The sequence below is a fragment of the Cibotium barometz genome, chromosome 13 (genome assembly GCF_041138505.1).
Source record: "Cibotium barometz isolate CiBa-2024 chromosome 13, ASM4113850v1, whole genome shotgun sequence".
NCBI lineage: Eukaryota > Viridiplantae > Streptophyta > Polypodiopsida > Cyatheales > Cibotiaceae > Cibotium > Cibotium barometz.
The window spans coordinates 60155853-60168963 of NC_141058.1; the positions used below are offsets into that span (position 1 = coordinate 60155853).

At 44.4% G+C, this 13111-nt stretch overlaps 1 protein-coding gene across 2 annotated transcripts in view; it reads left to right on the plus strand.

Moving 5' to 3' along the window:
• Positions 1-695: 695 nt before the first annotated feature.
• The window catches only part of MOS4 (modifier of snc1,4), a 61753-nt gene continuing 49337 nt past the window's right edge, over positions 696-13111 (plus strand). The window contains exon 1 of one of the 2 annotated variants that reach the window (XM_086807805.1): positions 696-1024. In XM_086807805.1, the coding sequence (XP_086663931.1) occupies positions 803-1024 (222 nt within the window). In that variant the 5' untranslated portion in view covers positions 696-802. The remainder of the gene's footprint in view (positions 1025-13111) is intronic. The other variant, XM_086807806.1, reaches the window with a different exon arrangement.

Here is a 13111-nt window from a genome sequence, read left to right on the forward strand (position 1 = left end):
CAATTTGTGATAAGCTCTATTGCTATATTATTTAAGAAAGATGTGCGAGAAATTTTACCAAGGATGCATCCTTCAAAAAACATATCTTAGTGGTGAATCAAGTTGATTCCATGTTTTTGCAAAAAGCATCAAACTACCAATAGAAGTGTGGCCAAATCTAGCATGCTACAATTGGGCATCTTTCTTTTCATTAGAAGTATCTACTAGATAAGCAACATCACACTTGTTATACATGCCCAATTTATATAGACCACTGGTGGCTAAAGATCCAGTAATTATAATCTGTATATCTTGTCCACCATGGACAATGTATTTATCATCTGCAAATTTAACATTAAGTCCCCTCCTTGCTAGAGTGGGCATAGAGAGCATATTTTTTTTAAATTTGTAGAACAAAAAGTACATTTTAAAGACAAAGATCTTTACCTTTAATAGTAGTGAGAACTATCTCACCAATACCTTTAACTCGGTAAGAGGCATGGTTGGCACATGACTTTATCAATATTGAGAAGTTGCTCTCTCAAAGTCCTGTATTAAATATTCGTTCAAAGACCCTTTCCTTTGTTAAATATTGGTTTAGAGACCCCTTTTCTTGCATATTTTCATTATTAAGTTGCCTTTTGAAGTAATCCTTACATCAATTTTAGGTGGCTAGGGCCTTATTGTGTAGCGTCAAAACTTCAAATCATTATTTATGCACTCATTTGAAATACGATTGATATAAACCTTTCACTATTCGTTGCTAAGGGTGGACGAGACGACGGGCTGTGTTCTGCCCTCTCATTCCTGCGTGGAGATCTCGATGGGAGACGTGTTGATGATCGAAGGACAAGCAGCGGTCTGGAGTTCTGGCGTGCTGGACAATTCTGACGTGGACGCTCTGCCGTACATCGACCATGACTACTCTGATCCTAAGGTGAAAGCTGACGTCGACAAGCTCATCGAAGACGAGATGCGGCGCAGCTCCAAACGCCCGGCGGATTTTCTCGCTAAACTGCCTCCCGTCCCGAAAGTCGACTTCGAGGTAAAGTTTTTTTCTCTGGATGTAGCCTGGAACATGGTCCCTTTTTCTTATTAGAGGAAATGGATTTCTTGTATTTTTTGTTCTCCCTTGGGTGGAGTCCTACCTAGAATTCACATGACCTTGACAGTTGCTTGTTTGTTGCCCCTGAGGCGGGACAGATTTCCTTGACTGCAGTAGCAAAATGCTGCTCTCATCATTGGCAAGGTAAGCTCTAGTATCATTCATAAACTCAGAGTCTAGGAGCTCCTTGAAGGTGCGGATGGGTAAAGTAAGGCCATCTAATGCTGTGTCCTGCACCCTTAAAAAGGTGCTTATGGTCTCGGCCACAAACAAGAAGAGAAAGAGGCCACGGGCCAGCCGTGATGGTCCGATTGGGAAATGGAAAAGTCCATAAGAACTTGGCTTTGGCCTAAGGCCCAATTGATGCTTTTTAAGAAAGTAAAGATGCTATCTAGGATGCTCCTATCCTAGATTAAGCATGCTTGGGTACCATGAATCAAGTCATGGAGGAAGGGAGGCGACAATCGATATATTTGGCGAGGATTTAAAGGAGTATTGAGGAAGGTAATGGGTTGCCAATGCCAAATCTCTAGGCTAATTGCCTCTCCATTAGGATCATGTCACCATTTGGCACCTAAATTGTCACGTGCACCCTACACTGGGGTACATAGCGACACACTGGCATGATCATATGTGACAGAAGTAGCACCTTTTTATACGCCGTGACCCCATTGTGAGCCCTCAGTCCAGGGATAGTCAAGCACGAGCTACATTGGTCAGTCTCTAAGCCTTAGAGGTTAGTCAAGTGTTAGTCCTCATAACCCACTTGGAGAATTCATGAGTTAGTGCATGTAGACGTCAGCCTTAGCATTAGGTCAAGCCTTAGCAGGCATGTAGAAGTTAGTAGGAAAGTCCATGGGCCTATTTGGCTTGCCCAAGGGCTCAACTTAGCCCTGGACCACATGATAGACCAACCGACCAGTATGGGAGCAGGTTGTACCGAGTCGGCCAGCATTTGCAGCAGGCCGACAGCATTCTGGGCACAAACATCCAGTCGGCCATGCAAGTCGGGCAGCAGCAAAAAAGTCAACTTTACATAAGCGCAGCATTTAATACTGATTGGAGGCAATTTTCAGGTCCCTAGAACTGGCCGACAGCCTCCAAATTGGCCGACCAGCAGCCCATTAGCATATAAAAGCAATCGCATCTTGTCCATTCAAATATTCAAGTATTCAGAAAAGATAAGACAGCAGTTTAGCATCCAGTTAATTCCAAGCAACTAAGGAAGCTCCTCTGCACATTCAGCCAGCATATGTGCTGTCCTACAGGTATCTGGACTTGCATCAGTGGCCCGAAGAGTCTTCCGCAGAGCCTTGGATTGGTGGATACTCAGCCGACGTACGGTCTTCCTCATTCTTGCGTCAGACATGCAGATTTCACATTGTGAAGTTTTCGTCCGAGTTGCGGCCAGTTGATATTGTGCTTGTTCTTTCTATCTTTAGCGGTGCATTTGCCCTATCAACTACTTATTTGTTGTACTAATTTGCTACTTCCCTTAGTGCTAGGCTTCATTATGGCTAAGTCTGCCCTGCATCTCCGGAGGTTTGACAGAAACGCAGTATGAAGGGCTTTGTGTGAATATATGCTCTTATGTGTGTGTGTGTGTGTGTGTGGAGTGCATGTGTGAGAGCATATCTTGATACAGAGTTCTACACCCACTATTGGGCACTGATGACGTTAGTGGGGATGTCGTAGTATCTAGTCCATACTATGCATAATGGAGTTGATAGCTATATAGTCTTGTGGGTTGACTACCATGAGTATATAACATGCACATTCCTAAAAGGTGAATTTGGGCATGTTCTTGGATTCATCTAGCTATATATACCTATTTTGCAAGGGAGAAAGAAAAAACGTGTAAGAGTTGCAGCTGCCCCACTCCTCCAAAAGAAGCGTTTTCTCCAATACTAGCAGAGGGGCCACGATCCACCAAAAAGGGTGAAAAAAAAAGAAGAAAGGATTTCAAACCTTTGTCCTCTCCCCCCACATGGGGTTATGAAAAGGAACTCCTAGTGTCACCTTTGACCCCAAGTGTGAACATTTAACAAATGTCTTGCATACTGACCACCATGCCCAATGTTCGGAGTGACGAATTGCCAAAAATACACAGGGTCGTGACAAAAGACGAAGAAGCAAAAAGAAGAGAAAGAGCTGAGAAGTGCGGAGGAACAAAGGAAGGAAGCCACACGCAAATATGAGGAAGACTAGCATCGTTGAGAAAAAGCCAACCGAGAGTTCCAACAAAGACTCGACTTGGAGGCTATGCAAATCCAGCATCAGCAAACGATGGCATAGATTCTGGCGGCCCTCCCTCAGCAGGCTCCTAATTCCTCGTCCTCCACCGCCCCTACCACCATCGTCATATGAACCTCTCCAAATTTTAGTAAGTGATGGTACATGTGATCATGTTGCTGTTACTCAATTTATTTATCAATTTGATGCTCATTTTCCCTTAGCTAAAATTACAGATCCACAAGACAAAGTCCATGTAGTAGCACCCCAACTCACTGGGGAAGCTGTGGAAGCATTGGTCACAACTTCACACAAACCCCATCATAAGCCAATTTCACTTTCATTGGACTACCTTTGTGGCTGACCTCAAAGCCCGTTTTCTTCCACCACAGTACATGACCAATCTTGAGGACGAGTTTCACAAACTCACTCAGGGTGGTTTCCTTGGTTTGACCTATTCCAACAAGGTCATTACAATGGCCTAGTAGTTGGGCATATCGGAAGAAGATAAGCTCAAGGAGTATTCGAGGTTTAGACACTACCATTAGGTACCCAGTGAGGAATTTTGAGCCTCAAACTTATGCACGGGCACTGACTGTTGCTTAGTATTAGGAGCTGGGTAAGCCCAAGCAGGTATAGTCTTCGCCAATTGGCCTCACCAATGCACCAACGACATTCAACAAAATGATGTCTTTGGTTTTTCGGGATCTCATTGGCAAATGTGTCTTCATCTTCTTAGATGACATTCTTATCTTCTCAGGGACTGCAGAGCAGCATGAGCGAGATGTGGCCCAGGTTTTGCAACTCTTGCAGGATGATGAGTTGTTTATCAATGCCAAGAAGAGTGAGTTTGGAGTACATGAAATCCATTACCTGGGATACATCATCAGTTCATCAGGTATTAGCCTTGACCCTGAAAAGGTACAAGCCATTCTCAGTTGGGATGTTCCCACCACAGTCCAGGAAATCCACTCATTTGTGGGTCTTTGTCAGGCCTACAACACACACATGGACAAGTTTTCTGACCTTGCGGCATCTCTCATTGACTTGCTCAAGGGTGTGAAGACTCGTCAAAAAGTGTCCATCATGGACAAGGCTCTAGAGGCATTCCAGGCAATGAAGAAAGTTGCCTCTGAGTCACCAATTTTGAAGTTGGCATCATGGGATGATTCTTTCGAGGTGATTACCGATGCAAGTAACCTTGCCATTGGCACTGTTTTACAGCAAGATGGAAGGCCTGTGGCTTATTATAGCCGCAAATTGAATAACGGCGAAAGAATTATTCGGTGTATGACAAAGAGCTCTTGGGGGTGATAACTTCTCTTAAGCATTGGAAGCACTTTCTTTACGGGAGGGATTTCACAATTAAGACAGATCACCAGGCACTTAAATGGTTGCAAAAACCATTCCCAATGCCCAATGGAGTGAGAGGCAGTCCAGGTGGAGTCAATTGTTCCAACAATTTGGGAGAATGATTGAATACGTCCCGGGCAAAAATAACCCCATTGCTAATGCTCTTAGTTGAAAGGGCACTATTTAGACATTGCAGGAGTCCACTGTGCTAGAAATTCAAGGCAAAGACTTGGACATTATGAAGGCACAATATCCGGATTCGGAAGAGTTCGGGACTCAATATCAGTTGGCCCTCCATTTAGAACCTGGTCACTATAGTATCCATGATGGTTGGTTGTTTTTCAAAAACCGTCTTTTTGTACTAAAAGAAAAGTGCCAAGTCCTTCTCCACAATGCCCATGATTCTCTTGTTGGGGGCCATAGGGGTATCAATAGTACCTTGGAGAAGTTAGAGAGGTCATTCTATTGGCCTAAGATGTAACGGATTGTCTACCAACACGTCCAATCATGTCAGATATGTCAAAAGGTGAAAGTTCCTCGTACCAAACAATAGGCAGAGTTACTTCAGTCTTTGCCTATTCTTGAGGGATCCTTTCACGACATCAGTGCTTGAGCTGGATCTAGAAACACACAGTGTATGATGATTGTTGACAGATTCAGTAAGTTTTGCATGCTCATTCCATGCAAGCAGACAACTACAGCCGAGGACATAGCTCACTTGTTCATTCGGTTTTGGTATCCCATTGGTGGTTTGCCACGGACTATCACATCAAATAGACTGCATCTTGAGTTTCGTGAGTTTAGCAATCCACTTTAATACTTCAAACTTTAGAGAGGTATGAGAGAGGGATATGAGAGAGATGAGAACTGTACACCGTATGGGGTCCCGAATTACCCATTGAAGGGCCCCCTATCCCGTTACCGAGGTAGTATTTACTTTATTATCTTTAAAGAGACTGACGGTGTGACTGGCGATAAGCCAAACGCAAGACCTATGAAGACCAAGTGTTGGGCTGAACTGCGCACTGCTGTAGAAGTACCAAAGATGTCCAATCTCGAGCCTATGCACTCTTCCCAATGGTATGAGGGAGGGATGCAAAGCTAGGGCTGAGAGAGGGGTTGTTTGGGACAGTTCTAGACTGTGTATGAATGCTGTAAATGAATGAGAATGCTGCGTTTTACCTTCACCAAGTGGCTGGAGCAAAACGATGAATGAATGAATGCTGAAAACTGTATGGATGCAGAAAACGCAAGATGGACTGAAGTCGCCTACGAGTGAGCCGTCGAAGCCAGGCTGGGCGAGCACAACCCGCCACCATCTGTGTGCAGCCCGTCAGCTTCGGTGAGAGCAGGTGCCTCCGACAGTGCCTCTATAGCGTTGGACTCGTCCATCGCCAGGATACCCCGCCCACGAGTGTTGCCGTGTGTGGGTCTGATTCGCCAGTACCTGCCAGCTCATAGCCAGCCCCCCTAATCAGCGCTGCCTGTCTACGCCAACCTGCACGAATACAACTGCCCTCTCAATACCTGCACAGCAGCAGCAGCAGCATCATCAGTTCACGAATCAGAGCAATACGACTCCTCCCTTTCTGAAACAAAAATTAGAAATTGTCTGAGGTATTTTGCTTCAATTTTTTGGGATTTTGCATTTCCATTTTCATCAATTGAGCAGGTACACGTGCCAAATTGCTCAGATTTGAACACAATTGGCAACAATTGCGTGACATTGGTCACATTCCGGATCAATTTGCAGGAAATTGGATGTCAAAATTTGGGGCTTTTGATGTAATTGTGTCATTGGGAATTAATACATGCTGTATGATGTGAGCAATCTCGCAAAATTGCAGGAAATTGGAGTGCAAATCAAAGGGCTTTTGTGCCAATTGGATTGATTTGCATGCAGGCACTGGCATTTGATGCTTTGGGCAATGTGTTGATGCCTGTCAAGCACTCAATGTGTCAGTAAATCAAGGGGCTTTTATGTATTGGATGTATATGTGGCCAGGGGGAAGTATTGTGAAGACTCTGGATACCTTCATGTGCATTAATGTACCATTCATGATCAGAAATTGATCTTGAATCAAGGGGCTTTTCAAGATTTTGTGCTTGTTGAGCTTGGCAAAGCAGCAGGGAAGACTTTTATGCCTTGAACCCTCAGTAATCCACTTGCAGTCAAGGGGCTTTTGCCTAATTTCTGTCCGGGACTGTTGTATGCAGTGGTAGGGACTGTCAAGGTCTGATTTTCACTCTTTTGGACAGCCAGGAGAGCATTTATTGCTACTGTACTTGCTGGTACAGATTTGGTACAACTTTGTACAAGTTTTGGCATGGCTGTACATTGATTTGAGTGAGGAAAAGGTTCATTTTCAGCTGCTGTACTTGTCGGTACAGGTTTGGTACATGGTGAGCACTTAGTACTGTTGTACAGTACTTTGGAAGGGGAACAGAGCACATCTAAGGTGCTGTCATAAATCTGCAGCAACCAGATTTTGGTGATTTTATCACATTCAGTGGGAAGAGAGTTGCATTCTTGCTTCCGCAATGGGAGATAAACTTTGGGAGAACAACTGTGAGCACTCTGTGTGCTTTTGGTGCAGTGTTTGCACATCTTGCAAGGAGTCAGGCATTGACAAAGGTTGCATATTGGTATGGCAACCACAGGTGAGAGCTCTTCATTGCTTCACATCAAGAAGCTTGAAGGCTCACATAATTATGACATTTGGCAAACCCAGTGCTATAATGTGTTGCTCCAGAAGAAGCAGCACAAGCCCATCAAAGAAAGGGGTGTAATGCCCGCTTCTCTTACTGCTGAAGAATGGGAAGATATGGATGAGCTGGCAAGATCCACCATCATGTTGTCTGTGTCAGACACTTTACTTGTATGCCCAGCAAAGTGCCTCAAGCAAAGTGTATTGGTTGAAGAAACTCATATGTCTTCAAATGAAGGAAGGGGCGTCTATGACAGCCCATCTAAATGAGTTTAATGGTGTTGTCAACCAAGTCATCAATCAAAAGTTGGCAATGGACGATGAGTTCAAAGCCATCTTTCTCTTATGCACTTTGCGAGAGAGTTGGGACACATTCAGGACAGCCACTAGCAATTCAAATGCTATGCTGTCATATGCAGATGTGGAGGGTGCTCTTCTTCAAGAAGAGATGAACAGGAAAAACAACTCTGTTGGAAAGTCCAATGCAATGAATGCACGTGGGAGATCCCAGCAAAGGGGTAAAAGCCAAGAACGGGGAAGGAGCAAGTCCCTCTCCAAAAAGAACTTGGAATGCCATTATTGTGGCAAGAAGGGACATATCAAAAAGCAATGCTACAAATGGAAGAATGATCAAAAGGAAAAGGGCAAAGGAAAAGACAAAGACAAAGATGAAGCCAAAGATGCAAAGCCAAAGGACAAAAGTGGAGTCAAGATTGAAGAAGTCAATGTGTCACATGCAGGTGACAGTGAGGATGAAGTCCTATTCACGTCTTCACTTGATGCCCATTCACTTCTTGCAGGAGATGGTCATGGTATGCACTCATGGATCATTGATTCAGGTGCCTCCTTTCATGTCACAGGTTGCAGAGACTTGTTTGTCAGGTATACTGCTGGCAATGAAGGAGTAGTTTATTTGGGTGACAACCATGCATGCAAGATTCTTGGCAGAGGTGATGTGAGGCTTGTGTTTTCAGATGGCTCACAGCTTATGCTCCATGATGTCAGGCATGTGCTTGAGATCAATAAGAACCTGCTTTCTACTGGACAGCTTGATGATACTGATTATGTTACCACATTTGGTCGTGGAAAGTGGAAGATTAGTAAGGGCTCACTGGTTGTTGCTAGAGGCTCTAAGGTGGACACTCTTTACTTCATGCATGCTAATGTTTGTCACCATGCTAATGTAAATGCAACCGAGCTGCCGGAAATCTCTATGTGGCATAGCCGGTTGAGACACATGAGTGTCAAAGGAATGGAGCAATTGTCTCGTTTTGGTTACTTGCCTTCTCTGAAGTTCTCAAGTTTTCAGTTTTGTGAGCATTGTATATATGGCAGGCAACTCCAGTGCCCCCACAAGAAAGCTCTTGGACAGAAAGATGCTCAGTTAGAGCTTGTGCATACAGATGTATGTGAGATGCCTCAGCTTTCTTTGGGAGGGGCAAAATATGTTGTGTCTTTTATTGATGATGCCACACGCAAGGTGTGGGTTTATCCTCTTCGTTTGAAGAGTGATACATTCTCAGTGTTTGAGAAGTTTGTTGCTCAGTTTTTGTTGAGAATCAAACTGGCAAAACACTGAAGGCTTTGCGTTCCGACAATGGTGGAGAGTATATATCCAAACAGTTTCAGGACTTTTGTGATGCTAAAGGCATCAAGAGGGAGCTCTCTACTCCTTATGATCCTCCACAAAACGGGACAGCAGAGAGGATGAACAGGACCATTCAGGAGGTCCGTTCTATGTTGTCACATGTTGCGTTACCTCATGGTTTTTGGGCTGAAGCTGTTATGACAGCCGTTCATCTTATAAACAGGTCACCTAACACGAGGCTTGGTGGGAAAGTGCCAGAGGAAGTATGGACAGGGAAGCCTCCGTCCTACAAGCACTTGAGAGTGTTTGGTTGCGTTGCGTACGTGCACATACGCAGGGAAATACGCACCAAACTTGATCCTAAGTCTCACAAATGCATATTCCTAGGATATGGTGACAGAGGTGAAATGGGGTATAGACTTTGGGATCCAGTGAATAGAAAGATTATACGCAGCAATGATGTCATTTTTGATGAAACATGCATGTATAAGGACCCTGCAAGGCAACAGGAGCCTGGCAGAGTCATCTTTGATGATGATGGACATCATGGACAACAACCAAGGGCTGTAAGTCAGCCATTACAGCAACAAAACCAGCCCTTAAATGGTGCTGAAAATGGTCCAAATGGACAGCCAGAGATGGCAGAAGATATCCCTATGGATATCCCACAGTTAGAGGAGATACCGGGCATGATTTTTCAACCTTATGGCATGGAACAGGAGCCACCAATAGGTGATATGTAGGCTGGATAGCAACCTGCAAATGATGGTCATTGGGTACGGAGGTCCACAAGACCCTCCAGACCCCCTGACAGGTTTGTTCCAGGGGTTGACTACTTGATGCTCACTGATTGTGGGGAGCCCTCTTGTTATAAGGAGGCTTTACAGAGGGCAGACAAGGCTCTTTGGGAGCATGCTATGAAGTCAGAGATGGATTCTCCGCACAAAAATGGAACATGGAAGTTGGTGCATTTGCCTGCAGGCAAGAAGGTTTTGCCATGCAAGTGGGTTTACAGGCTCAAAGTTGCACCTGATGCAAAGCCAAGATACAAAGCCAGGTTAGTGGCTAAGGGCTTCAAGCAAGAATATATTGTGGACTTTGATGAGATCTTCTCTCCAGTGGTCAAAATGACCACACTTAGAGCTGTATTAGCTTTGGTTGCTCATGATGATCTGGATTTGATTCAGATGGATGTGAAGACTGCTTTTCTTCACGGTGATCTCCATGAGGAGATATATATGCAACAGCCAGAGGGTTCTGTAGTGAATGGAAAGGAGAAGCTTGTATGCAAGCTGAAAAAGAGTCTTTATGGGCTCAAACATGCACCAAGGGAATGGTATCATAAATTTGATACATTCATGAAATCCCAGGATTTCAGGAGAAGTGACATAGATCACTGCTTATACACCAAGAAAGCTTTGGATGGCAGTCTATTGATCCTCATCTTGTATGTTGATGATATGTTGATTGCCGGGAAATCTCGTAAAGAGATGGATGCCTTGAAGAAGAGGCTGCATCAGACCTTTGATATGAAGGATGTGGGTGATGCAAATCACATTTGGGTATGCGGATACTTCGGGACAGAAATCAGCATGTGTTGTATTTGTCTCAGAAGGAATACATTGGCAAAGTTTTGCAGAGGTTCAATATGGAAGGGGGGAAGAAGACTAGTACTCCTTTGCCTCCATATGTGAAACTCAGTGCTATGGACAGCCCACAGTCGGATAGTGACAGGGCTGATATGGCTATAAGATTCCGTATGCTTCAGCTTGTGGCAGTCTCATGTATGCCATGGTTGCTACTAGGCCGAACATTGCATTTGCAGTGGGAGTGGTTTCTAGATACATGGCCAACCCTGGCAAGAAGCATTGGGAAGCAGTGAAAGGTGTCATGAGATACCTGAAGGGCACACAGGATATCATGTACATGCTGATTTTTTCTTTTCCTTTACTTAAGGGCACACTGCCTTTAAGTGGGAGGTTGTTGGGGTAAAGGCATTATGCCCACCCTTATAGTGTGTACTAGCCCATAAGTTGTCTAGTACATAGTACACTTAGTACTTTTAATGTACTAAGTGCACTATGTGTACTAGAGCAAATATACATGTGTGATAGGGGAGTCACACACTCATACTTTGTGTGAGTTGACTTATCCCCACATGTCTCTCTCTCTCTCTCTCTCCCTTCTTCTCTGTGTATGTCTCCCACATGAAACCCTAACAGATAGCTGAGCTTTCATAGCTCCTTCAATCTGAGGTTCCTGCAATGGTCTAAATGTTATGCATGAATGATGTGCAATATGCAGCATGCTTTCTGATGCAAACCCTAAGGTTTCTACTGACTGTATATGCATGAATGCGTCTCTTTAAGTGGGTTAAGGGGCTTAGATTGACTGACTGACTAACTTTGGTTGAGAATGACCCACGTAGCTCGTGCCTGACTTATCCTGGACTGAGGATATACAACGGGGTCACGGCGTACGACAAATATCATCTTGAATGGAACTAATACTGTACAAATGTTGCACTGCTGATGATGAGCCAGTTTGTCACCATGCACTACAGTGCAGAGGGCATGTGACATTTCCTCTTGCTTAGCTTGGCGGCAGGTTCATGGCTTCCAAGTAGTCCGCCAACAACTGGGGGTACTCTTGAAAGAACTCCTCGTCTAGCCATACGGCTTCGTGGGTACCTCGATCTCAGAATTTCGTATAGAACTGACGTATCTGTCGATCGGAACCATGCTTCCAATGATGAAGGATTTGCTCGGGCTCAATGACTTCTGCTTCATCTACCATGTCTGGCTGCTGTTCATCTGAAACATCAAACACTTTTGGACCAACATATGGTTTTAGCCAAGAAACATGGAAAATATCATGCATTGTCCAACTGGTAGGCAACTTTAACTTCATGGAGACATCACTTAACTTCTTAACTATTGGAAAAGGGCCAAAACTACGGAATGAAAGCTTGGGACAACGTTTGCCCACTTGTTTCAATCTTTGTTTCATGATACGCAGATAGACCCAATCCCCTTCCTTGAAGTGGACATCTCGTCTAGACTTATTCGCCTGTCTGCTATATGCTTCCTGTGCTTTGGTCAAGCGGTCCTTGACTGACTCAATGATTTCGGAAAATGCTTCCGTGGTTTTATTAGTCTCTAGAGATGGAGACACCAATCTCATCAAAAGAGGAGAGAAACGGCGACCAAAGGTTGCTTCATATGGAGTCCATCCGACACTGGATGAATGAGTGTCGTTCAAGATAGCTTGGACCAATGGAAGATAATGTTTCCATTTGGACTACTGGTCATGACAGTATGACTTGAGAACATCAAAGGCCAACTGGTTATAAAGTTCTGTTCGGCCATCTGTCTACGGATGGAATGCACTAGACAACTGCAACTTAGTTTCGAAATTTTCAAATAATGCCCTCAAGAAATGCGAGGTAAACTTGGAATCTCTATCTGATGTTATGGTGCTAGGCAAACCACAAATTGGATACCAATGCTTGAGAAACAAACGGGCTACGTCCTCGGCTGTGGTCGTATGCTTGCATGGGATGAGCATGCATAATTTACTAAAGCGATTCACAATGGTAAAACACTGAGTGTTACGAGATCCGGTGGATGCTGGTAGAGGCCCTACAAAGTCCATAGATATGTCGATGAAAGGTCCGTCGGGGATAGGCAAAGGTTGAAGAAAACCAACCTTCTTTGTATGTGGAACCTTTACTTTTTGACAAATCTTACAGGCTTGTACATGTGCATAGACATCGCGTCAGAGGGCCAAACTGTACTGAGTACCAAACTCAGGGGAGTCGACATATTGGTCTTTCATACTATCTAAGTCCTTCCCCGTGAGTTCGCGAATGGTAGATTCTTGGACTGCCTGGATGCTGGCCTTTCGACTAAGAGCATCTGCTGTTGGGTTATGCTTACCAGGGATGTATTCAATCATACCTCCAAACTATTGGAAGATTTGACTCCACCTGGCCTGTCGATCACTCCACTGGGCACTTGGCATAGTCTGAAGTCACTTAAGTGCTTGGTGGTCTGTTTTCACTGTGAAAACCTGTCCATAAAGAAAAGGCTTCCAATGTTTCAGGGTTGTGATCACACCCAAAAGCTCTTTGTCATATACCGAATA